General features: G+C 31.8%; 1 protein-coding gene across 1 annotated transcript in view; it reads left to right on the top strand.

Annotated features, from left to right (window-relative positions):
- Window positions 1-25,890, top strand: part of LOC113365640 (serine/threonine-protein kinase ATM-like) — a 70,857-nt gene extending 44,967 nt beyond the window's left edge. The window contains 4 exon segments of the mRNA XM_026607150.1: window positions 25,160-25,383; window positions 25,467-25,480; window positions 25,482-25,619; window positions 25,751-25,890. Of these exon segments, the coding sequence (XP_026462935.1) occupies window positions 25,189-25,383; window positions 25,467-25,480; window positions 25,482-25,590 (318 nt within the window). The 5' untranslated portion in view covers window positions 25,160-25,188 and the 3' untranslated portion in view covers window positions 25,591-25,619; window positions 25,751-25,890.
- Window positions 25,891-27,878: the final 1,988 nt, after the last annotated feature.

Below are 27,878 nucleotides of genomic sequence, written 5' to 3'. Positions count from 1 at the left end.
AGCCTAATAAGAATCGTATACACCTAAGTCTGTTTTTACACGGTAGATTGGTTCCAGAAGAAGCCGTGTAAAAAAAAAACCGTGTAAAAAAAGACATTGGTCTTATACAAAAATGGGTGATTTGTTCCTAATCTCTAAAATCTATTAAAATTGGTGAAAAACAAGAATTTTTAAGAACAAGAATTAAATTAGTGCTATTCACATTTGCTTTGACCAGTAAAAATTGTTTGTACGCGCTAAAGGGAAATTCACTTAAATCTTTAAGCTAGTGTTCGCAAACTATCGATACTATCGATGGTTTCAGACTTTTTTCTTTCATAAATACTTTTTTGTGATATCAACATACTTCGCAAAAATTAAATTTGACAAAAATAATTTAAGTACATAAAATTTCAAATCGTGCTAAATGGAATAAAATCGTGTAAAAAATTAAAAATATTCAATTTTCAAACCGTGTTATATCAAAACCGTGTAAAAACAGACTTAGGTGTATATTCTATTTTCGCGAAATTCTTTACCTCGAAAAATCCTTTGAAGTTCTTATTGGAATTTTTGTATAATATCTGGTTGCTTTTTTTGCAATCTTACTGCCTTCTTGCTAGAATATTAGATTCTGGCTGAATTTTTACTATCTACTTCGAGGTAGATGCTTATTATAGATAACTCGTATATCATATTATTATTAATTGAATTATTTACCACTGATAATCCTGATATTTCCGGTTTATAACGTTCGATCCTTAGAATTTCATCGGGCAATTCGGTTTTGCGTTCTGCTAAATATTTACTCTTCAAATATGAACCTGAGATTTCGTTTGGACTTTTTGGACGAACATAATAATAAACCTAAAAAAAGAATAATAAAATTTTGAGTGAAATTGTGAAAACAAAATTCGTTTAGGCGTTGTTTAACACAATCGTGTGAACGAATATTATAGAATTTATTAATCAGCAATTACTTCATTTCTCTAATGAAGATTTATTTCTAAATGCTAATTACAACGACAAACCGATTATGTCGTATTTGAAGTAAGACTTTTAATTACATTATTGTTTTAAATATTATACATATTTTTAATGCCATTGTAAATAATAGATTGTCAAATATCTCCCTTCCGCCTTTTTGTTATAAACCAAGAGCAAAAAAGCGGAAGGGAGATATTTGACAACCTAATATATAATTTCTATTTTATCATTATATAAATGTGTATAATAGGGTGGTCCTTACTATGGATATTTTCGAATTTCCTTGCTTCCAAGGGCTCAAATGCTTCCAAATTGATAAAAAGCAATTCTCTGAAAGTTTTAGCTCTTAATATTAACTTTTAGAGAGTGCGTAATTCAATCAAACTTCGTATGGAAATAGTATGGAAAATTTTTTGAAAAATTAAAAAAAAAAATTTAGGTATAACTTAGCGACAAATAAATTAAAAGTGAAAATTCATGTCACTTTTTATTGAAAATTCGACGCTCTGCAAAATTTTTGAAAATATTTTCATGCTATTTCCATACAAAACTTTGATTGAATTGCGCTCTATCTAAACGTTAATATTAAGAGCTAAAACTTTCAGAAAATTGCTTTTTATCAATTTAGAACCATTTGAGTCTTTGGGAGCAAGGAAATTCGAAAATGTCCATATTAAGGACCACCCTAGTGTTTACACTAGGGTGGTCCTTAATATGGACATTTTCGAACTTTTACACTAGTAGTGTATAATGGTTGACGACACTAATAAATGTGTGCATCAGGAGAGTGTTACCATATTACTAATGAACACTATTCAAAATTGTTTTATAATGTATTTATTTTCACTTAAATGCCATCTTGTACAGTAGCAAACATAAGTTTTACTTCAATCGCGTGTGAACCTTACGCGCACTCTTTTTTTTTGCAGATATCCTTTGCGATACAATAAATCTAATCGCCCAACATCTATCAATCACCAAACACCAACTACTCCAAGAATACATGCCCTACATCTTGAGCAACTGGAAAAGCGATTTTTCCCAATTCCCTAAAACAATCCTGGACATTCACTCAACCAAAGACTTCCTGCAACAATGCCAACATATCATGATAGGTCCCGTACTCAGCGGAAACACTTTGGACGCCTTCTGCACAAAAATTGGCAAAGACAAAGAAACAGTTGCCAAAGCAAATCTGGTACAAATCGTTACACTATTATTAATTTATCAAGAATTAGAAGACTCGAGGATCGAGGCAGTATCAGATGTTCTGTCCGTGGCTTATGATCATGATGGGAGACGTTTGTCGAGTGAGATACAGAATGTTTGTGATGAAGTCGTTGGTGAACTTGTTGGACATGTTTTTGATACCAGTGATTATAAGTAAGAGTTTTGGTAAAGCTGAGGCTTTGCCGGAGCTGCAGTGTCCTGTGCTGACGAGAGAGCAGGTTGTTAGGGCACTCGATAAGGTTTATGTGAGTAATGTTTTGCTTTATTATATATATATATATAATATACATATATATATATATACATATATATATATATATACATATACGTGGTCTGTTCAAAAAGTACCCGGAATTTTCGTTTTTTCAAAAAATATTTATTTATTCGTCTACATTAATGTGGTCCCCTTCAAAGTAGTCCCCCCCAGATATAAACACTTATTGCCAGCGTTTTTTCCAATTTTCGAAGCATGATATTCACTTTTTGTTATGTCCTTGAGCACTCTCAGCGATTTTCTTCAATCGAGGAAACCGCCGTCCTTTCATGGGTCTCTTCAACTTTGGGAATAGGAAAAAGTTCACGGAGCCATATCTGGTGAATTTTGCACTTTGCAAACACTTTATTTATTTCATTTTTTACGCAAAATTTAATACAAATTCTTTGACTTTTCAATTCTTCCATTGTAAAAATCGCCGAGCTCAAAAAACACGTCGAACCTTAGCGACTACCACAGACAAAGTAAACAGTGAATATAGCTGAAACTTTCATCATACTTTAGGGGCATGTATACCCAACACAATAAAAAAAAATTTTGACAATCAGACACTCCAGACCCGCGAAATTTAATTATTAGTAATTCCGGGTACTTTTTGAACAGACCACGTATACATATATATATATATATATATATATATATATATATATATATTAGGGTGGTTCTTAATATAGACATTTTCGAATTTCTTTGTTCCCAAGGGCTCAAATGGTTCCAGATTGATAAAAAACAATTCTCTGAAAGTTTTAGCTCTTAATATTAACGTTTAAATAGTGCGCAATTTAATCAAATTTTGTATGGATGTAGCATGGAAAAAATTTCGAAAATTTTAAAATTGTTTTTTGGGTATAACTTAGCGACAAATTAATTAAAAGTGAAAATTTTTGTCATCTTTTATTGAAAATTCGGCGCTATGCAAAACAGGTTTTTTAACTTCCCGAAGGAGAAGTTTATGTTTTCATAAAAAAATTCCGATTTTATCTTTTCTCGACGTTTCAAGCCATTCTGAATCGAATGAGACCAAATTTGGAAAAAAGTATGTGTGTGTGTGTGTATGTGTACGTGAACACATTTTTTGCCGTAAATCGACGATTTCTCAGAAACGGCTAGACCGATTTCAAAAATTTAAAAGCCATTCGATGTATCTCGACGAGGACTAGCGTTTTTGTGCGACGATCGGCCGAGCCGTTTCTTTGTAAATTACAGAAAAGTGAAAAAAATTTTGTCTACGTTTTAGCCCGCGATTCTGAATCGATTTTGAAAATTCAAAAACTGTTCGAAAGATATTGATTGGGAATCGTGCTGATTAGTTTTTGGTAAAGATCGGCCGAGCCGTTTTCTTGTATAAAGTTTAAAAAAAAATCGACGATTTTTATGATTTTTTTTTGACGGTAGATATCATAGTCTTCTAGATCATACTAAAATATTACCGCCCTACGACAACTCGTTTAGCTTTGAAAATTTGCAAAAATTGGTATTGTTTTTTTGGCATTTGTCAAAATTAGACCTTTCATCGACGTTTGCTCAAAAACGCCTGAACCGATTTTAAAAATTTAGAAGCCATTTGATGTATCTCGATGAAGATTATCGTTTCTCAGTTTTGTGCGGCGATCGGCCGAGCCGTTTCTCTGTAATTTGGAAAAAAGTGTTAAACTTTTCGTCCACATTTAAGCTCAACCTACCGAATCGATTTAAAAAAAATCAAAAACTGTTCGAAAGATATTAGTTGGAAATGATACTGATTAGTTTTAGGTGAAAATCTACCGAGCCGTTTTCTTGTAATTAACTGTTGAAAAAAAAAATTAGCCGATTTTTACGGAACTTTTTTTTGGCGATATATATCATGGTCTTATAGAACTTACTGAAATATTACGGCCCTACGACAATTAGTTTAATTTTAAAAATTCATCAAAGTTTGCGAAAATGAGCAGTTCTTTTGACATTTGTTAAAATTAAAATTAGACGATTTACTTGGTATAACGATAGAAAACTTGGTCTTAATGAACATACTAAACAATTAAAGTCCTACAAAAACCTGGCTCAATTATAAAAATTATTGATTTGTGAAAATTTGCTTTTAAAAAATACTTTGAGTTAACGTGTTCGTTCGTTTTCAATTATGTGTAATAAATCCTCTCGAAATACTTCTAATTACTCATAAATTAATTTGTTTATTATTGATTAAGTCGATTATTTACACATATCGGGAAGTTCATGTAACTTGCCTCAAGGCTAAATACCAAACCAACTACTTATTTTATATGTAATGTATGATTGGTATATATATATATATATATATATATATATATACATATATATGTATATATATGTATATGTATGATTGGTATATATATATATATATACATATATTTACAGAAATCCAAATCGTCCTTCATGATCAGCATCTGCACAGAAAATCCGAGCAAACTGCAAACCCTACTCACGTCAACCGTTCAAAAAATCTACAAATCTCTATCGACCCAAGAGAAACTTCTAAGGTTTCACCATTACACAATATTTTTGGATTTAATAAACGACGAACTAAAAGCCAATTCAGATTTGGGAAACATGGAAGTGTATTTGATACGAGACATAACGCACAATTTAATAAATTTAATACTGAACAACGAGAATTATAAAATACAACAAGTTGTGCTCAAATATTTGTCGAAGTTTACTGAAGTGGTTCTGGTGGAGCATTCGGGTATTTTCGGGAAGTACTTGAAGTTCGTGGTGGGCACCATGGTGTCCTTGTGCGAAACCAGGATTGAAGAAGATTGTTTGGTTTATTTAAAAATGTTGCTGGTTGATCAGTATGTTGGTTTGAAAGTGTTCATACACCACTTGGATCCTTTGCCTACGGCGCCAAAGTTTTTGGAACTTTGTAGAATGTTAGAATCCCTCAAAGGGATGCCCAAAGACAAATCGTTGAGGGATGAACTTGATTTTTTCATACAAACCACAAACTCAAAAGATCTTAAAGTACACGTTGAGCTGTTGAGGAACTTGCGAAAAGTTTTGACCACCAACAAGAAAAAAATGGTGTCGATTTTAAAAGACTTGCAGACAATGCGCGGGTTTTCAGAAGACTGCGAATGCAGCCTCGTCCACAACCTTATATGCTCCCTACTGACTTTGATATGCTCCAAAGACAAATCAGTATGTTTGGAAGCATCCAAATGTTTAGGCGAACTTGGACCTGTGGATCTGACAACAATGATCCTAACCAGCGAATCCTCCTTCACCAACTTCAAACAAACTTTACTCAACATTGTCTTAAAAGAATCGATACTACTGTTAATCGATACAGATATCCAAGTGGGCACGATACCTCAAAAGTCTTGTACAGCATTTTCAAATCCAAGGAAGGTTTCGAATGGTTGAAGCTGCAGAAACGACAGGGTGATGTTGAACAGATTTTTGGAATATAGACCGTTTATTCAAAACAATTTGAAGAATATGCTTAGTAGTTATGTGTTGAGCGAAGATGATTTTAAAAATAATGTTGATGTTGCTGATGTTTGGACACCGAGAGATAACTGTGATCACAAGGGTTGTTGACCAGGTTGACGACGAGGATTTTGGAAGGGTTTCAGAGGAATCGTTTTTGAGGAAGTTGATACCTATATGCAAAAGGAAGGTGAGTAGTGCAAATATTCAGTGGTGCCCCGGTAAAGGAGCGATTTGTTGCTTTGAGTTACGAGCATGAGTTGAGATGCGAACTGAAAAATATGAACAATTTCGTTACAAAAAATATTTTGGCTTTTATGAAATTACACCGTTTTTTCTGGAATGTATTTACTAGGGAATGCAATACCGATGGAAATTTCAATACCGGTATTTCGGTAATTTTTAACTTCCCGTAGGGTAAGTTATTGTAATGGGCCGAAAATCGGAATTGAAATTTTTACATTTCTCTCGACGTTTTGAAGGTTTCTGACATTTTGGCATACCTCAGAAAAATGGATGTGTGTGTGTGTGTGTGTATGTGTGTGTGTGTGTATGTATGTGTGGATACAAATTTCCAGTCACGTTTTAGGGCGCACGGATCAACCGATTTGAATGGTTCAAAACATTCGATTCCTATTGATAGGGAAAGAGCTGATTAGTTTTGTGGCAAAGGCAGGTCAGCCGTTTCGGAGACACGGAGCAAAGAGTGCAGAAAATAGAAATCAAATTTTTGAGGAACGGAGTATCCGATTTGAATGATCTAAAAAACATTCAATTAGTAATGATTGGGAGAAGTGTTTATTAGTTTTTGGCAAAGGCAGGCCCAGCCATTTCGAAGATACGGAGCTAAATATGTAAAAAATGGCAGTTTTTGAGAGAACTAAGCGTCCGATTTGAATGATTCAAAAACTTTCTGCTTGTCTTAACAAAATAATGATTTTGGAAAAAAAAATTTTTTGTTCGATTTTTTTTTTTTTTTTTTTTTTAGTTTTGTTGTATCGAAAATACTTCAGATTTTATTTTAATTCTGACTATTAGTTTTAATATACTTTATATATAATTTCAACTCTGCAATTCAGTTTATATAATTCTTATAAATATTAGACAATGTTACAATATTTATAATAATCTATTTGAAAACATTCAGTATTCCTCGAACATTTCGTTACGGTACGGGAAGTTCCAGCAATTTGCCTTAAGGCACGATGCCATAATTGCCTCAAGACAGAATTCCACTTACAGCTAGTTCATTTTAAAACCGGTATACCGGTAAATTACCGGTATTTTAATTATCTTAAACAAACGTAAACAAAATTGAAAGTTACTAGTACAAATATAAAAAAATGTATATACAACTACAACTATATTCAACTAAACAATAAAAAAAATAAAATAAAACAAAATTATATCCAAATTAATTAAAGCATTATCACTATATTGAGTACTTTTCACCAAAAACGAACTTATAAGTAAGAAAGACAAAAACTCATAAAAGATCATATTACATTATTATAATAAACTGTATTGTCTGTATCCGATGTGTTAAACTAGCATAATCTCCAATATTTTAAAAAAATAATTTTTCTACACTAATCTAAGATCGGATACTTTGTCGAGATAAATAATGTGTACCTATAATTGTTGAGTATTATTATTTAAAACAATGTGATGGTTCTATAGTATTTTTAAACTTGGAAACGTTTTCGAAAAATAATATTTTATAATTGTAATAAGAAGCAAAAATATTTAGTAATTATCATAATTGTTATGTATAAAGTTAGAAAAAAAATAAAGATTGCGCAGGCGTAATCTGTATGATATAAAATATTTTCGCGCAAATATCTGTTACATTTTTACATAAGATGAAACAAACACCATTATCTATCAGTTCAATTCTATTTATTGTAACACGATACGAAGCCCTTAGTAAAGCAATAAATATTCAGTTTAATGACGAGTTGAGATAATATTTGACATTTGTTTATCCTATAGAATCACTTGAAGATATAGCTGTTTATGCGATTATGGAATTTAAAGATAAAATTGTTCCGAGAAATATAAACTTTAATGTATTATTTATCAAATAGCGCTTATGTAAAAATACCGAAAATACCGGTATTTTTGGGGTGAACACTGGTAAAAATACCGCCGAAAAATCGGGCGGTTTACCGGTAATTCGGTATACCGGTATACCGGTATTGCATTCCCTAGTACGAGGGATTGGACATACCAGCGCGGTCACTAAACAATTTTTTTTTTATTTTTTTTTTTATTGGCTTTTGATTTACATCATTTGGCCAGATGCCATTCTTACAATTGTTTAATACAAAGTCTTATTAAATGATTAACTTATAAATTAATCTTAGCATTTTTAATAAACTTAAATATGTATTTATAAGTTTTTAAATTATTACTAGCTACGGGAAAATAACATTTTCTTTGTGTAAATTTATTATTACTGACCTTCTTTTGTTTTGGTTTAAATTATATTCCTAAAACTCGTATATCGGGGTACTACTGTCGTATTTCTATATATATATGTATATATATATACACCTAAGTCTGTTTTTACACGGTTTTGATATAACACGGTTTGAAAATTGAATATTTTTAATTTTTTTACACGTTTTTATTCCGTTTAGCACGATTTAAAATTTTATGTACTTACATTTTTTTTGTCAAATTTAATTTTTGCGAAGTATGTTCATATCACAAAAAAGTATTTATGAAAGAAAAAAGTCTGAAAGCATCGATAGTATCGATAGTTTGCGAACACTAGCTTAAAGATTTAAGTGAATTCCCATTTAGCGCGTACAGACAATTTTTACTGGTCAAAGGAAATGTGAATAGCACTAATTTAGGGGAATTATTATTAAAATAAACATTCTTGAAAATTCTTGTTTTTCACTAATTTTAATAGGTTTTAGAGATTAGGAACAAATCACCCATTTTTGTATAAGATCAATGTCTTTTTTTACACGTTTTTTTTTTACACGGCTTCTTCTGGAACCAATCTCCGTGTAAAAACAGACTTAGGTGTGTATATATATATATATATATATTATATATTTATATTATAATTAATTTTTATTTCAGTTGGTGTTTACAGAAAAAATCTTTCCAGCCTTCATAAAACAGTTGATCGAGTTTCAGAATGATGATTTCAACAAAGTAATATGTGATCATTTGAGAGAATTTTTTAAAAAACATTTTGAAAATTCTAGTATCCAAACTTTGGTAAATGGAAATGGAAGTGATAACTCTGTTTACAACAACAAGGCATCAATTCAATGTATGCTGAATGTTGTAGAATGTTTAAGACTTGACCAAAAGTAAGTAGAATAATAAATAATAAAATATATTATATATTATATATATATATATAAATGGAGCTCAGTAAAATGTTAGGTATTATAAGGCTTTAGAACGGATTTGGCCAGTTTTAGTCTTGAAAAATTCGTGCTAATCCCAAAATTATACCAAAAGTGGGAAATTATTTAATTGAATTGCGGACTATCTAAATGTTAATATCAAGAGCTAAAACTTTCAGAGAATTTTCTTTCTTCAATTTGAAAGCATTTGAGCCCCTGGGAGCAAACAAATTCGAAACTGTCCATATTAAGGGCCACCCTTATATATATATATATATATATATATATATATATTTTTTTTTCAGGTGTGATCTTTCCCTGAACTATCTTCACGTCGCACATGCTGCCAAATGCAATGCTGCTTACTTCACGGCAATTCTTTACTGTGAATTGTGGTTCCAATCCATCAACGACTTCGGAATGGGTCCCAAGTGCCTGTCGAGACCTTTGGATTGTGTTATTTCAGAAAATGGGGGCAGACACGTCCAGAATGTACTTAGGGAGTGTTATTTGTCACTCGGTGAGTACTGATTTAAATATTTTGTAGTTAAAAAAATTGTTAGTAATCCTACCGATTTTAGTACTTGTTGACGAAATAGACACTTTCAAGCTTGAAATATTTGATTTACAAGGTTGTAGTACAAACTGTGCGTCCTGTAGAGCTCTTTGAAAATACTTATCTTCCGAAAGTCATTTACAGCATATGCTCATATATGACATTCGTAGGTAAAATATTTTTTAAATCAAAAAGTTGTTAGAAAACCTATCGATTTTAGCATTTGTTGTCATAATAGACACTTTGAAGAATTACATATCTAAATTACAAGATTGTAGTACAAACGGTACGTCCTGTAGAGCCCTTTGAAATCGACCGATTCACTTGAAATGTTCAGAGAGTCTTGTTTATAGACCTATCTATAGCCCGAACTAGGATTATCCTAAAATTCCAATTTTTACTATTTTTAAAAAATTCGAGAAACTCAAAAAAACAGTAAAAAAAACACTTATTTTTCAAACAGTCGCCAATTTGTAAAAATAACTGTTTTTACTCATCGCTAGTTCAGGCGATTACGACATCATTGTAGATTAATAATTTTTTTATTTTTTGCCTTTCCGATGGCTAGGAGAGCTGAAATCATGTCAAGACTGAGGTGCCAATTTTTTGAGACCACCCACTTCATCAGCTGCCAGTTGTTACAATTTGCAACTTTTTTATTTTTTTATTTTTGTTTTGTATTTTAATAATATTAATAAATAAGTGGTAAAAAAATGGATAGTAAAAACATTCATTGCTTTCTTTGACGACACTTTAAAAATGTCCTAAAATTCATCGCTCTACACTAGAATACCCCCTTAAGGCACGATGCCATCATACTAGTTCTTTATCCTTATCTCGATGTGTTACGATTTTATCCTATTTTTTTTCAGGTGACACTGATGCCGTAAAAGGTTGCACATCCAACGAACCAACTACAGAACGTCTAAAACGCTGCGGCCTTTGGAACAAACTATTATTACACTACGACACCCAGTTGGCCTTAGGACAAAACCAGCACATGTCCAGCCTTATCGAGTGTCTCCAAAACACAGGACTATTCTACTTATCAGGAGCCTTAAGCGAACAGTACCACGAAGAATTGTCTGATGCCCATTACGAGAGCCTTTGGCGTTTGGGAGAATGGTCAGTCAACACCAACAGTAAAAAGGATACAGGACACAACTTCAATCGTCTGCATTACGGTTGTTTGAAGTCTCTGATGAGTGGAAGTGAAGTCGAAGGCATCATAAATCAAGCCAGGATGGAAATTGTGGACTCTTTACAAAATATTAGCTTGGAATGTTGCAACAAGTTCTATAAAGACGCTATGCGTTTACAAATGTTGCAAGAGATCGAGGATTTTCAAAAGCTGGACGCACAAGTCCTGGTTGACAAATGGAGTGAACAAGATTGCATCAATAGTAAAGTGTTCGATTACACTGAACCTATTTTGGCACAACGTGCAGTCATGTTGAAACAAAAAGCAACCAGTAACACTATACTTTCGAAAGCTTTAGTGGATACTTTATTAAACTTGGCACATTTGGCTATACGTGAAAATCGCATCGAACTTGCCCAGTACAACCTGAGCATCCTTCAAAACTTATCAGACTTACCGCCTCATGCAAGAGGTCAATCGATGCTCCTGCAGGCTCAATTGAGTCCTAACGAAGATACTAAATTTTTTTTGGAGCAAGTGTTGAATGATGCCGAGCAACGGAATACTTTTAATTATTGCACGGCTCTGAAGATGTATGGAGATTGGTCGGCTGAGACGAGATCGGAGAATGCTGAGGTCATTGTGAAGAATTATTATGAGAAGTCGGCGGAATTGTTGGAGGTCTTAGGTAGGAGTTCGCAGAACTTTGGTTTGGTTACGAGCAGATTGGAGGTTTTTAAGACGATGGCGCAGTTTGCGGATGCACAGTATAAAAAGGTAAGATATTAGAAATATTTATTCACATGCATATATATATATATATATATATATATTAGGGTGGTCCTTAATATGGATTTTCTTGCTCCCAGGGGCTCAAATGGTTCCAAATTGATAAAAAAACAATTCTCTGAAAGTTTTAACTCTTAATATTGTCTTTTAGATAGAGCGCAATTCAATCTGAGTTTTGTTTGGAAATAGCATGAAAAAATTTTCAAAAAATTTGCAGAGCTTCGAATTTTCAATAAAAAATGACACGATTTTTCACTTTTAATTCATTTGTCGCTAAGTAATACCTAAAAAAAAATTTAATTTTAATTTTCAAAATATTTTCGATGCTATTTCCATACGAAGTTTGATTGAATTGCGCACTATATAAAAGTTAATATTAAGAGCTAAAACTTTCAGAGAATTGTTTTTTTTATCAATTTAGAACCATTGGAGCTCTTGGGAGCAAAGAAATTCGAAAATGTCTCCGAAATGTTCTCCGAAAAAACATTCGATTCGTATTGATAAGGAGACGTGCTGATTAGTTTTTGGCGAAGGCAGGTCTAGCCGTTCCGAAGATACGGAGCAAAAAGTGCCGAAAACGGTAACTCAGGTTTTAAGAGAACGGAGCGTCCGAGTTGAAAACATTTTACTTGTATTAAATAAATAAAGAACTGTTCTAATTTTTGGAAAGGCAGGTCCAAAGACTTTGGAGATATGGAGGAGAAAGTAAAAAAATGAGCCATTTTGCAGTCAAAAATGAACATTAGACATATGCACAATCAAATTATAAGATATTTTATAGAGATTTTAACAATAAGTATAAATTTTGTTTACATTCCTATGGGTTCCGTACCAATGTTTACCCGTTAGACGGCGACGCGGCGCTTACGCGCTTTGATATTTCGTCTTAATGCAGTTAAAGCAGTACGATTGCTTTGAAAAAAAGTTCAGAATTTCCAAAATATTTCAAAATAAACGATTTAAGATAGAATGATTTAATATGGTTCGAAATTCTATTAAAAGTTTCAAATCATTGATCAACTTTTATTGATTATTATTATTGATTATTTTTAATTACTCGAATTTTGAATTGCGGTACGGGAAGTTCCAGCAATTTGCCTTAAGGCACGATGCCCTAATTGCCTTAAGACAGAATTCCACTTACAGCTAGTTATTCCAATTTTTGAGAGGAAACTTGGTGTCATACAAATCTGTGGCAAAGCTGTACATTTTTTAACAGAGTTCTTTAAGTTTCACTTGATTCGCCAAACATGCTATAACATAATTCAAAAATAAAAAATTGGTATTGAAAAATTATTCAAATAATCAAAAGCGCGATGATAATAAATCTACACCTTGGATAACGAAATGTGCCAATTCAATTTAAATAAAATCAGTTTTACATTAGGGGCTAGCACATGCAATGGCTATTGGTATATCCCATGAATACAAATTTATATGCGGCATGCGTTGCAGTGGATAAACTATTTATTCATTTGATTTGTTTTAGTTGCTCTTTCACTTCTATACCAAAGGCTTCTACAGTCACAATCAAATTTTCGAGGAATATTTTTTATGGCTTAGCGGACCGGCTAGTATATATATATATATATATATATATATATAATTTTTTTATCTCAATAACAATGACCTTCCACAGATTTGTATCCCAATCCTTTTTTTACTGTTCTGGTGCAGTATTATTATCTGTAGGTTTTTTAAACCTTGAAGCATGGAAAAAGCGTTCAGGTTTTGTTTTTTTCTGCAAATAAATTTATATATATATATATATATATATATATATATATATGTGTTATTTGCTAATCAGCTTCGTATCCCCGCGACACAGGATGTGTAAAGGAGCATTATAATAATTTTCGAGTGATAATTCAATTGATACCGAGTCGCTGCACATTAAATTATATATATATATATATATATATATATATATATATATATATATATTGTACTTGTACATATGTATAAATAATATTGTACAGACAGATTTGGTGTTTTGCGCTCGTGTTGTCCCTCTGATAATATAATAATACGAACGAGAAAATAAATAAAAGTCACCATTCACAGAAAAAGAACTCTGGACGATGAGAATCAGTGATGGGCAGATTACATTTTAAATATAAACTAGTTGGTTTGGTATTTAGCCTTGAGGCAAGTTACATGAACTTCCCGATATGTGTAAATAATCGACTTAATCAATAAAAAATAAATTAATTTTTGAGTGATTAAAAGTATTTCAAGTGGATTTATTACACATAATTGAAAACGAACGAACACGTTAACTCGAAATATTTTCTAAAAGCAAATTTTCGAAAATCAACTATCTTTGTATTTGAACCAGTTTCCGTAGGACTTTAATGATTTATTACGTTTATTAGTACCAAGTACTCTATCGTTATACCAAGTGAATCGTCTAATTTTATTTTTAACAAACGTCAAAAAAACTACTCATTTTCTCAAACTTTGATGAATTTTAAAAATTAAACTACATGTCGTAAGGCCGTAATATTTCAGTAAGTTCTATAAGACCATGGTTATATACCGCCAAAAAAAGTTCCATAAACATCGTCTTAATTTTTTTTTTCAACAGATAATTACAAGAAAACGGCTCGGTAGATTTTTACCTAAAACTAATCAGTATCATTCCCAACTAATATCGTTCGAACAGTTTTTGATTTTTTAAAATCGATTCGGTAGAATGAGCTTAAATGTGCAAGAAAAGTTTGACACTTTTTTCCAAATTTCAAAGAAACAGCTAGGCAGATCGTCGCACAAAAGTGACAAGCGATAGCCCTCATTGAGACGCATCAAATGTTTTTTAAATTTCTGAAATCGGTTCAGGCGTTTTTGAGCAATCGTCGATGAAAGGTCTAATTTTGACAAATGCCAAAAAAACGATACTAATTTTTGCAAACTTTGACGAATTTTTAACGCTAAACTAGTTGTCGTAGGGCCGTAATATTTTAGTATGATCTACAAGACTATGGTATCTACCGTCAAAAAAATAATAATAAAAATCGTTGAAAAAAAAATTTTAACACTTTATTACAAGAAAACGGCCCGGCCGATCTTTTCCAAAAACTAATCATATATGTATAATGATCATTTTTGACCGCCAGATGGCATTTTTTTTTTACTTTTTTCATTAGATCTCCAAAACCGCTAGACCTGTCTTCATGAAAATTTGATCAATTCTTCATCTTGTCAATACAAGTTTTGAATTATTAAAATCGGACGATCCGCTCTCTTAAAAACTGAGTTACCGTTTTTGGCACTTTTTGCCCGTATCTTCGAAATGGCTAGACCTGCCTTCGCCAAAAACTAATCAGCACGTCTCCTTATCAATATGAATCGAATGTTGACAAATCGACACACACACATACATCTATTTTTTCTAAGGTATGCCAAAATGTTCAGAAACCTTTGAAACGTGAAGATATATAAACATTTTCATTTTCGATTTTTTTGCGATTATAATCCCTACGGGAAGTTACAAAACGTGATTTAATTGAATTAAAACAATTTTAGGAAAATCTTTCTACTATTCCTTTTTCCTCCAATGCTCTATTTTCTATTCGAGCAAATGCATTTTTGCAGTCGCTGCGATTATCGCCAACTTTTATCACTCATTAGTAGATGCAACCGCAAAACAAATTTGAAATCTCTTTTAAACAAATTCAATTCCATTTTAGTAGCCGTCTCGCAAACACATCATACCATAAATAAATAAAATGTTACAACTTCTATTTTTTTCAATCGCGTTGGTGGTGCATTCAACTTCAATGTATTCAACTCGTGCAGAATGTTTCGACAGAAAAAACGACACATTTAAAATTCTTGTTTGTGAAAAGTTGCAAAACATGGACGTGCGTACAGTTTTTAATATAACGGATCCATCGAAATATACTGCAATAAGTATTAGTAACAGTGGTTTTGTGAGTAATTCCACCAAGATTTGGAAAGATTTCAAGAACTTGTATGAGTTCAATATAACTTATTCCAATTTGAAGACAGTGCCTAATGATTTGTTCACTTTGTCCAATAAAATTATGGTGGTAAATTTGGGACATAATGATATTGATAATATATCCTGGAAGGATGATACATTTTTGTACGCTAAAAAATTAGTAACGTTGAATTTGGAGTTTAATTGTTTATCCTCTTGGCATAATGAAACTTTTAAGGAGCTTACAGTCTTGGATAATTTGATACTGACGCAGAATGATATAAAGAAACTGGTCAAGCCCATGTTTGACAGTTTGGGGAACCTAAAAACCTTGGTTTTGGACAACAATGGTATCCAAGTGATAAATGATAATGCTTTAGAAAATTTGAAGAAACTGCGAGAGTTGTTTCTGCATAACAATAATTTAACCAAAATCACTGCAAATACTTTTTATGGTTTAAGGGAACTCCGGTTGTTGCATTTGAGTGACAACCAGATTTTAACCATAAACAGTAACGCTTTTGACTCGATGCCTTACCTAACTTTTGTGTATTTATCCACGAATAATATACATTTTATAGATTCGCAATTATTCAACGGTAAATCTTACACAACAGGCATCTGGTTGAATCATAACAAGATCCAAAGTTTACCTGCAAATTTGTTCAAGACTTTAGGCAACTTGGAGTTTTTGCATTTGGGTTACAATAACATCTCGCATTTGGAGGAACATACTTTCAGAGGTTTGGCTAAAGTCAAAACGTTGTTTTTGGATCACAATGTTATTGATTATTTGCACACGAATAGTTTTCATTATTTGTTGAACGTGAAGTACTTCGATTTATCGCACAACCGGATTAGTGAAGTTACAAGTGCAATGTTGAAGAAACTGGATAATATTCATTACCTAAAGTTTGATAGAAACAGTATTGTAACATTTGAAGACTTGCCGGCGTTGAAGAATTTGATAATCCTAGATTTGTCGTACAACTACATCAATACAATCGTGAATTTCAAAGATTGTCCGCAACTATCGGATTTGAACTTGCAGTACAACAATATAACAGAAATATCGATGGACAACGCCAAATTGAAACAAATCAACAAAATAGACCTCACAGGCAACCCTATTTCAGCACAAAGCCTGGAAACTTTACAAAACTCACCGTACACGTACATTTTTCAAATGGAACCCGAATCGGACGAATGCAGATGCCTTCAACCTTATCCTTTACCCAAAAAGTTGGAATTTCTGGTGAACGATTCCTTCGTGGCGAATGAACAAATGCCGGATTTGCAGAACGATGTGGCGGCTCTACAGAATGAATTTCATGGTAAATTGCTGAAAATTTGTCTGCTGACCATTGCTACTGTAGTCTTTATTGCTGCAGCAGTCCTGGTTCTGCAGTGGAGGATGCTGAAGAGGCAATCGTGCAGGAGCAACGTGATGCAGAACCAGGAGGATATTTTAAAGATCATGTATTGCAAAAATGAAAGCGAATAATAAATGATGAATGATGGTGTTGTGAATGCATGATTTTTTAATGTACTTATATATGTTTAAATGTAGTAACGTTTGTTGCAGAATTCCTAAGTTTTTTTTGTATTGTTTATTAAATTCCTGGTTTGACCAGGTTTTGCTGTATTTAAATCTAGTTGTATATATGTTAAGGATTGTGTAATAAATGTAATCATATTGAAATGTTTGTATAAATTTATTAACTAGTTGGGTGTATGGTATGGTATGGCATCGCGCCTTAAGGCAAATTGCTGGAACTTCCCGTACCGTAACGAAATGTTCGAGGAATATTAAATGTTTTCATATAGTTTTTTTATAAATATTGTAACATTGTCGAATATTTATAAGAATTATATAAACTGAATTGCAAGGTTGAAATTATTTGTTTAAAGTATATTAGAACTTTAGTCAGAACTAAAAATAAGATCTGATTTATTTTTGATATACAATTTTTTTTTTTTTTAAATTATTTTGAAACAAATTTTTATTTTCCAAAATCAATTATTTTGTTAAAACAAGCAGAAAGTTTTTTGAATCATTCAAATTGCACCTTTACCTTTGCCAAAAACTAATAACCACTTCTCCCTATCATTACTAATTGAATGTCTTTTAGATTATTCAAATCGGATGCTCCGTTCTCTCAAAAACTCGATTTCTATTTTCTACACTCTTTGCTCTTTATCTCCGTAACTGCTGGACCTGCCTTTGCCAAAAGCTAATCAGCACATCTCCCTATTAATAGGAATCGAATGTTTTTTTAACCATTCAAATCGGTTGATCCGTGCGCCCCAAAACGTGACTGGAAAATTGTATACATGCATACATACACACACATCCATTTTTTCTGAGGTATGCCAAAATGTTCAGAAACCTTCACAACGTCGAGAAATGTAAAAATTTTCAATTTTGATTTTTGGACGATTACAATAACTTACCCTGCAAGAAGTTCAAACAATATAAAATCTAAGATACTTTTTAGGATAATTTTTCAAAATAATAAACGTTCCAACATAATTTTTTATGTTTTCAAGATACAGATATTCTCAAGATAACTTCAAGTTTTCGAAATATGAATCTTTTCAAGTTTTCAAGATATAGATTTTTCCATGATAATTAATTTTTCAAGATATAGATCTTTTCCGGATAATTTTTCAAATTGGCAAGATATATATATTTTCAAAATAATTTTTCAAGTTTTCGAATTATAGATCTTTTCAAGATAACTTTTTAAGTTTCCAAGATCTACATCTTTTCTAAAAATAATATAATTTTCATTAAATAATTAAATTATATAATAAATATTTCATTTATATAATAAACTAGCAAACCCGACGAACTCCGTTTCGCCACCAGACGGTTTCGTGAGAAAGATGAAGAAATTTTTTGTTTAAATTATATTTGAAAAAGAAAAATTTGATTTTATTACACAACAATAATGAATTTATTTCGATTACAAAAATGAAGTGTTTTTAGTTGAACTTCTCTAAGCAAATGAAAGTGAATCCGCAAATTATCCTTTTCATTGAAGTGCTCTTTGGTAAACCACATTTTTTGTTTTTTGGTCTGACGTTAACACAAACAAAGCGGATGGTTTTCCAACTCGTGAACAGGCAACGTATAACTGCCCATGTGAAAAACAATGATTTTCTAAATAATCTATCTGAAACTTATCCCGCAAACACTAAGCGATTGGCCTTGCGACTTGTTATTGCGAACTGGAAATTGCAATCGTTTGAAGTCAAACGGAAGACCAGTCGGAATTATTGGTATGTCACCAAATCGCCAGCAATTTTTGATTGAATGGTGAAATTCAGTGCGTCTACATCATTATTCTTTGCGGCAAGAACTGCTCGTCGACTTAACCAAGCATAATTCTGATAATTCTCACTAATGTCATTACTCGAATTTTTGATTACGGTGCGTGAAGTTCTAGCAATTTGCATTGAGGTACGATGCCATGCACCACTAATTTTCTCAGCCATAAACCTTGTGGAGCCCGAGACCTTTCCAACGAATGCAAAATTGTCAAAATCGGTTCGTGCATTCTGGAGTTGTTTTGTCAGGAAGGAAAACCCGACTTATTTTTATATATATGTAGATACGTATACTTTTACCATTCATAAATCTTTTATCAATTGTCCAGGTGCAGGAATACATAAAATCTTCCGCCTACGAAAAGAAAATTCAGTGCATGGCCAAGTCCCGGCAGCTGGCCCATACCCTCAACGACCAGAAACGTGCCGGCATAGACATCAACCAGGACGAGAGGATGGCACTGAGGATATACGACCAGCAGAGCAAAATCGACAAGGCCGAGATCGAGAACACGGAGGCCGAGAGGGAAATGTACCTCGGATGGGCCATCAGGTGAGAAAATAAAAACATTTATTAACTTCCCGAAGGAGAAGTTTATGTTTTATCAAAAAATCCGATTTGCTAATTTTATGTTTTCTCGACGTTTCAAGCCATTCTGAATCGAATGAGACCAAATTTAAACTAGTGGGGTGGGTGGCATCGTGCCTTAAGGCAAATTGCTGGAACTTCCCGTACCGTAACGAAATGTTCGAGGAATATTGAATGTTTTCAAATAGACTATTATAAATATTGTAACATTGTCTAATATTTATAAGAATTATATAAACTGAATTGCAGAGTTGAAATTATTTGTTTAAAGTATATTAGAACTATAGTCAGAATTAAAAATAAAATCTGAATTATTTTCGATATACAAAAAATTAAAAAAAAAAAAAAAAATGAAACAAATTTTTTTTCCAAAATCAATTATTTTGTTAAGACAAGCAGAAAGTTCTTTGAATCAATTGAATCGGACGCTTAGTTCTCTCAAAAACTGCCATTTTTTGTACATTTAGCTCTGTATCTCCGAAATGGCTGGGCCTGCCTTTGCGAAAAACTAATAACCCCTTCTCCCAATCATTACTAATTGAATGTTTTTTAGATCATTCAAATCGGATGCTCCGTTCTCTCAAAAACTCGATTTCTATTTTCTGCACTCTTTGCTCCTTATCTCCGTAACTGCTGGACCTGCCTTTGCCAAAAACTAATCAGCACATCTCCCTATCAATAGGAATCGAATGTTTTTTAAACCATTCAAATCGGCTGATCCGTACGCCCGAAAACGTGGGCGAAAATTTGTATCCATACATACATACACACACACACACATCCATTTTTTCTGAAGTATGCCAAAATATTCAGAAACCTTCGAACCATCGAGAAATGTAAAAATTTTCAATTCCAATTTTCGGCCCATTACAATAACTTACCCTACGGGAAAAAAAGTATGTGTGTGTGTGTGTTTTTTTTTTGTATAGCGAAGGAAATGCCTTTATGCATCCCAGACTGGTCTTTTGTCTGGGTATGTCGGACTCAATACCGCCCTGGTATAATACCGACTAAAACCTCCGCTTTGCCCTTGCCTCTGGTCCCAAGGGGAACCACCGTTAGGCATTTGTGGGGGAGGATCTAGAATGTTGTCATTCTTTACTTGATTTTATACTCATCTTTTAAATGGCCGAAGTCTCATTCGTCCTTTCTCTTGCCATAGAGCGTGTGTGTGTGAACAGATTTTTTGCCGTAAATCGACGTTTTCTCAAAAAACGGCTGGACCGATTTCAAAAATTTAAAGGCCTATTTGTCAGTTTTTTGCGACGATCGGTCAAACCGTTTCTTTATAAATCGCAGAAAAGTGAAAAATTTTTCGTCTACGTTTTAACCCGCAATTCTGAATCGATTTTGAAAATTCAAAAACCGTTCGAACGATATTGGTTGGGAATCGTGCTGATTAGTTTTTTGGTAGAGATCGGCCGGGTCGTTTTCTTGTAATAAAGTAAAAAAAAAATTCGACGATTTTTATGATTATTTTTTTGACGGTAGACACCATAGTCTTCTAGATCATACTAAAATATTACAGCCCTACGACAACTGGTTTAACTTTAAAAATTCTTCAAAGTTTGCAAAAATAAGTATGGTCTTTTTGGCATTTGTCAAAATTAGAACTTTCATCGACGTTTTCTCAAAAATTCCTGAACCGATTACAAAAATTTAAAAACCATTTGATGTATTTCGATGAGGATTATTTCATCGATCATTTGAGTATTTCTCAGTTTTGTGCGACGATCGGCCGAGCCGTTTCTTTGTAATTTGAAAAAAAGTGTTAAACTTTTCGTCCACATTTAAGCTCATACTACCGAATCGATTTTAAAAAATCAAAAACCGTTCGAAAGATATTAGTTGGGAATGATACTGATTAGTTTTAGGTGAAAATCGACCGAGCCGTTTTCTTGTAATTAACTGTTGAAAAAAAAATTTAAGCCGATTTTTATGGAACTTTTTTTGGCGATATATATCATGGTCTTATAGAGCTTACTGAATTATTGCGGTCTTACGACAAGTAGTAGAATTTTAAAAATTCATCAAAGTTTGAGAAAATGAGTCGTTTTTTGACGTTTGTTAAAAATAAAATTAGATGATTTAGTTGGTATAACTATACTGTACTTGGTCTTGAACATAGTAAACCATTAACGTCCTATGGAAACTGGTTCATTTTTAATAATTGTTGATTTTTGAAAATTTACTTTTGGAAAATACTCCGAGTTAACGGGTTCCTTCGTTATCAATTATGTGTAATAAATCCGCTAGGAATACTTTTAATCACTCATAAATTAATTTATATTTTATTGATTAAGTCGATTATTCACACATGTCGGGAAGTTCATATAACTTGCCTCAAGGCTAAATACCAATACCAACTCGTTATATTTTTCTCAGATACTACATGCAGTGTCTCCAAGAAGGCTCCGACACCGAAGATCTCCTGGTGTTCCGAGTGGCATCTCTCTGGTTAGAAAACACAGGGCCATCACCAGATCTCAATATCACGGCTTTGAGTTCGAGGAACACGAAATTTATACAATTGGTCAACAGGGATTGAAGATATAGCGGCTTATAAATTTCTACCGGTTTTGCCACAACTTGCCCCCAGGCTGGCCGACGATCAGGATAATAGGACTTTGACGGAACTAATAGGTAATAGATAATAGATAGATAAATAGATAGATATTGTATGTTATATTTATGATATTTGTTTTTTATTCTAGAGACATGTGCAACTGTTCATCCGTACCACACTTTACCGATTGTGATGTCGTTGGCACATGCTTTGCAAGATACAGACAACAAGACTAAAGATGATAGAGCACAGGAATTTTTAATATAGTTGTCAAATATCTCCCTTCCGCCTTTTTGTATTATAAACCAAGAGCAAAAAAGCGGAAGGGAGATATTTGACAACCTAATATACATACATATATATATATATATATATATATATATATATATATATAATATTATATATTATATATATATATATATTATATAACATTATATATATATATATAATGTTTAATGTGGGTTTAAAATTCGGGCATAACATCAATAAAAATAGTAAGAGTTTTTTTAAAAGTTTATTTAAAATCCATACGTTTCGGCTAGCATCTTAGCCATCATTCAGTGGTAATCAAATTAACTATAAAAATTGAAACTAAATAAATTATATGTAGAAATTTCATGGAAAAATAATAATAATAATAATAACAATAATAATAATAAAACGCTTACAATTTTGTATCCTAATATAGCATATGAAACCATTATTAATCCACGGTATGAGTATGTGCACATTGATAAAATATATATTTTTTAACATCACAAATGGTAAAACACACTAATAACCAATATAACTTAACAAGTTGTCGAAACTATGTATTTACTCTTCGGAGTTTAAGATAGAAATGTCACATTTTTCTCAAAGCAGCTTCTAGCATTTGTTCAAATTTTACTGGAAATTTAAAAAGCGATAGGATCTTGTCATTTTTTAAGAAGTTTTGACACGCTATTAAGAAACCACGTGTTTGTTTCGTTCAGGACCATATTGTCGAAGCGTTTGTTTATGACACTGTCGTTATGCAATTGCAAAAACAAACCCTCAGCAAATCTTCTTTTAATAACGTTCTCTTCAAAATGTAAAATTTTAGGGTTGAAAAAATCGATATTATGATTTAAATTTTTAATATGCTCAGTAAACATCGTCTTAAATTGCTTCGGATTTTTTGAGTTGTTTTTATGTTGATGAAGGCGTTTAACTCAGGTTTTGGCTAGTTTCTCCAATATAGAGTTCGCAATTAGAGCAATAAAAAGATAATAATATCTAAATTACATTTTTTTAAATAATAATTCGATATACACTATTACTTATTTGCGTGATATTTTGGAATCTCTCGAATCAAGTTAATTCTAGATGAAATACGATTAATTTTAATTTTGGTGGAAATCTATGCATAAAACTATTTGATTTAAATGAAAAAAATAAACAGACCCTTAACAGTACTCATTTTAAAGCATATTTTCAACTATAAAACCCCATTTTCATATCTAGCTTAATATTGTTCCTAGGACTCGTTATACAACACTGATATATTAAGATTGTAATTTATATAATTTTGTTCATTACATGATTCTTGTTAAAATATGTATTTTTGGAGATATTTGCAAAAAAACATTGAAAAATGCCAAAAAAGCGAATTTTTAGTAGCTAGTAACTTGAAAAGTATTTGCTTTTTTGAAAAACATTATAAAACATTTTTCTCTTATAATTGGTTCTTTTATCGATATCCGATGTTATTTTGAAAAGAAACTTGAAATTTTGAAAGAAAGAAAATTACGCCACTGAGAGGGAAGTCATCACTCCGGGAAGTGGCAAAAGGATCTAAATTATTTTCACTTTTGAACTTGAGAGTAAGATAAACCTAATTCCAAAATTTCATATAAATTGGAGCACAGTAAAAAAAATTTGATCCAAAACGCTCCATTGATTTGAGTAAATATTCCGTATTCAATGCTAAATATATGAATTTTTGACACAATGAAACATCTAAATAATTTTTTGAAAAAAGTATATTTTTTTTTGTATTGTGATATAGTAAAGTAAGGCAAAACACGACTGCATTTAAAAGTTAAAAAATAATAATCAGTCGAAGTGAATTATAGGCTAAGTTTGATGTGCAATCACTGACAGACGCATGCGCAGACTGCATCACCTGTCAGATGTTGACTGTAAATCTTATATTATTTTAATTTTGGCTCATCACAGCTGCTTTTTGGCAATAATAATGTAGACATTACATTTTCCTCATTTATAATCATGAATTTATTATATTTTAATCTTGCTTTAGCCTGTAAGTGAATAGAAATGTTTGGCAAATGACAGTCTTCATTTGTTTTTAATGTCAAACTAAGCTTCAAATATTTCCAAGGTCAAACAATGATAAGCGCCTTTTTTGTAATTTTTTCTATTTATTTCTGCAATCTAACTATATTTCTATGAATCTAAAAATTCTAGAAAATTTCCTGAACAAACTTCAGGAAAATTTATCAAAATCCGAATTATCGTTTAGAAGGATTATCTTTTCATTCCCCATCATAGAAGAATTTTATATATGATACATATATATATATATATATATATATATATATATATAAGATATATATCATTTACATTTTTCAGGAAAGTCGCATCAGAGCAGCACGCAAGCTGATCCACAAATTGAAATCCAAGAAAAATTTGCAGAATATAATTGTCGACATGGAAAAAGTATCATTGGCTCTTATAAGATTTGCAAATTATGCCATCAATCCGGAGATGTTGAGGAAAAGCAAGAAATTTAAATTGCCCAAGAGCGAACCGATATCTAGGCTTAAAAATTTGACAAACACACCTGTACCTACATTGGAATGCCTGTGGTGAAAAATGGAGACTACAAAATATCACAAGTAATAATAGTCATATATTATATATATTATATATATATATATCAATATTCTATTATAACTTTTATTTATTTTATGTGGTTCATTGGGACGACGAGTTCACAATGGTTGGTGGTATAAACGCTCCCAAAAAATTGATATGTAGAGGCAGCGATGGTGTTCCGAGACCTCAACTTTTGAAAGGCAAAGACGATTTAAGGCAAGATGCTGTGATGCAGCAAGTTTTCACAATTATGAACGATTTGCTGAGACGCGATAAGGATTGTGGAGCTCGCAAACTTTTGATCAGGACGTACAAGGTAATAAAAGAATAAAGGAGGAATTATACTATTTATGTGATGGATTTAATTATTATTATTATTTCTGTTTTTTTTTTATCAAGGTTGTACCATTATCAACGTAGTGGTGTCATAGAATGGTGTGCCAATACGGTGCCCCTTGGTGCTTATCTTATGGTGAAGACAGAATTTCTGGAGCTCATACGAGATACAGGCCGAATGATTTGAAGCCCAGGAAAGCTCATGAGAATATGTCCGTAAGTAGATATGTGAAATTTTTCTGTTTCACAATAGTTATTTTAGTAATGGTATATTAATTTATTAGTTGGGTCAGCAATCAGGTTAGTATATATATAAATATAATGTACTATTTTATTTATTATTTCAGAGTATCGCTTCACAGCCAGTGAGTATTAAACTGCAAATGTTCATGAAAATTTGTGAAAACTTCCAACCGGTGTTTCAACATTTCTTCCTTGAGAATTTTCCAACACCGACAGTTTGGTTCGAAAGGAGACAAGCTTATACACATAGGTAGAAATAATTTACAATTTACTATACTTCTTAATTTCCTATACTCTTTTATTTAGGATGAAAACTGCATCTATACTTTAATTATTTATGAAAAGACTATTAAGGTCGAGAAATGCAAAAATTTTCATTTTCGATTTTCGGCCCATTACTATCACTACAGTACGGGAAGTTAAAAAAGGAAACCGTACTGAATTTATAAACAAAGTTGCAAAAAAAAAGTAAGTACAAATAGACAAGTATAATTATGATATTTCTTCATTACAGTGTTGCTACTAGTTCGATGGTTGGTTACATACTCGGTCTTGGGGATAGGCATGTGCAGAACATATTAGTCGATAAGAATACTGCTGAATTGATACATATAGATTTTGGTAAGTCAAAAATAGTTAACTACGATTTAGGCATAGTGTCGATAATAATATGATTATTAATTTTGCAGGAATTGCATTTGAACAAGGTAGAGTACTACCAACTCCTGAAACTGTGCCTTTTAGATTAACACGAGACGTTATTGCTGGTATGGGGGTTACTGGAATCGAGGGAGTTTTTAGAAGGTAAATAGAAAATTTAAGGGGCACAACTAGTGTGACATTTTCAAAAAATCGAATTTTTAATTTTTCCGTAATTCGATACCTTTAAAAATAACATACCAAAATTTTAAATCCATATCTTAAATAGATTTTGAGTTACAGCCATCTAAAGAGTATATATATATAGTATATAGTATAACGATAATTTTATCTTTAAACGCGTTTTTCTCGAAACAGCATTTTCCGAATTTGCTGCCGCGATTTCTCAAAAACAAATGATCCGATCACTATCAATTTTTTTTACATGTTCTATATATAGTTCTCCGTAAAATAAACTATCGATTTTGGATAAATTTGACTTTTTTTAAAAAAACGCCGTGATTTTGTCAATTTTTGATTTTTTTTCTTCATCGTAGTTTATTTTACAGACAATATTATCTAGTTTAACGAGATTTTTTTTTTTAAATTTCATCCACGTAGAAGGCCGGAATCACTGCAGCAGTGAAGGGCCTTTTTTGTCGCGCCTTTGGAGATCGACGATAACTTAAAAAATATTTAATTTTTTTCTTCAAAAATTTTACTATGTATTCTTAAGACATGCATAAATATATTCCTAAAATTTTGAAATGATTGATAAAGCAGTTTTTTTAAATATAAATTCTCAAAAATCACCTTTTTTCAAGACGGTTACACTAGTTGTGCTCCTTAATTCAGATAAGTCTATTATTATGTAGTCAGTCAGTAGTTGTAATTAGGTTTTTTATTGTAATGTATATGAGTAAGATAACTTTACTGTACCATTGAATAGCATTTTAACGAGCTCTACAGGACGCACCGCTTATATTACATTCTTTTAATTCAGATATGTTATACCTCAAAGTGTCTATTATAAGATCAAATACTAAAATTGATAGGTTTTCTAACAAAATTTTGAATTAAAAAAGATTTTACCTATGTGTGTGATATGTAAAGAGTAGTTATGTAGTTATGATTTAATATATGGTTGAAATGGCTCTTGGAAGATTGACATTTTTAAAGAGCTTTACAGGACGCACCGTTTGTACTACAATCTTGTAATTCAGATATGTCATTTTTCAAAGTGTCTATTATGAGATCAAATACTAAAATTGATAGATTTTCTAACAAAATTTTGAATTAAAAAAGATTTTACTTATGTATGTTATATGTAAAGAGAAGTTATGTAATTATGATTTAATATATGGTTGAAATGGCTCTTGGAAGATTGATATTTTTAAAGAGCTTTGCAGGACGCACCGTTTGTACTACAATCTTGTAATATAGATATGTTATTCTTCAAAGTGTCTATTATGGTCACAAATATTAAACTTGATAGGTTTTCTAACAAAATTTTGGATTAAAACAGATTTTATTTATAGACGTTATATAATTTCTGGGTTATTGTTCTGGATAGATTACTATTTTCAAAGAGCT

Source organism: Ctenocephalides felis, unplaced genomic scaffold, assembly GCF_003426905.1.
Source record: "Ctenocephalides felis isolate EL2017-DRISC unplaced genomic scaffold, ASM342690v1 CF-g0.4_SCAFFOLD_01170, whole genome shotgun sequence".
NCBI classification, from domain to species: Eukaryota; Metazoa; Arthropoda; class Insecta; order Siphonaptera; family Pulicidae; genus Ctenocephalides; species Ctenocephalides felis.
Note: the sequence above shows the minus strand (reverse complement) of the source record. Positions and strands in the feature narration are given on the sequence as shown.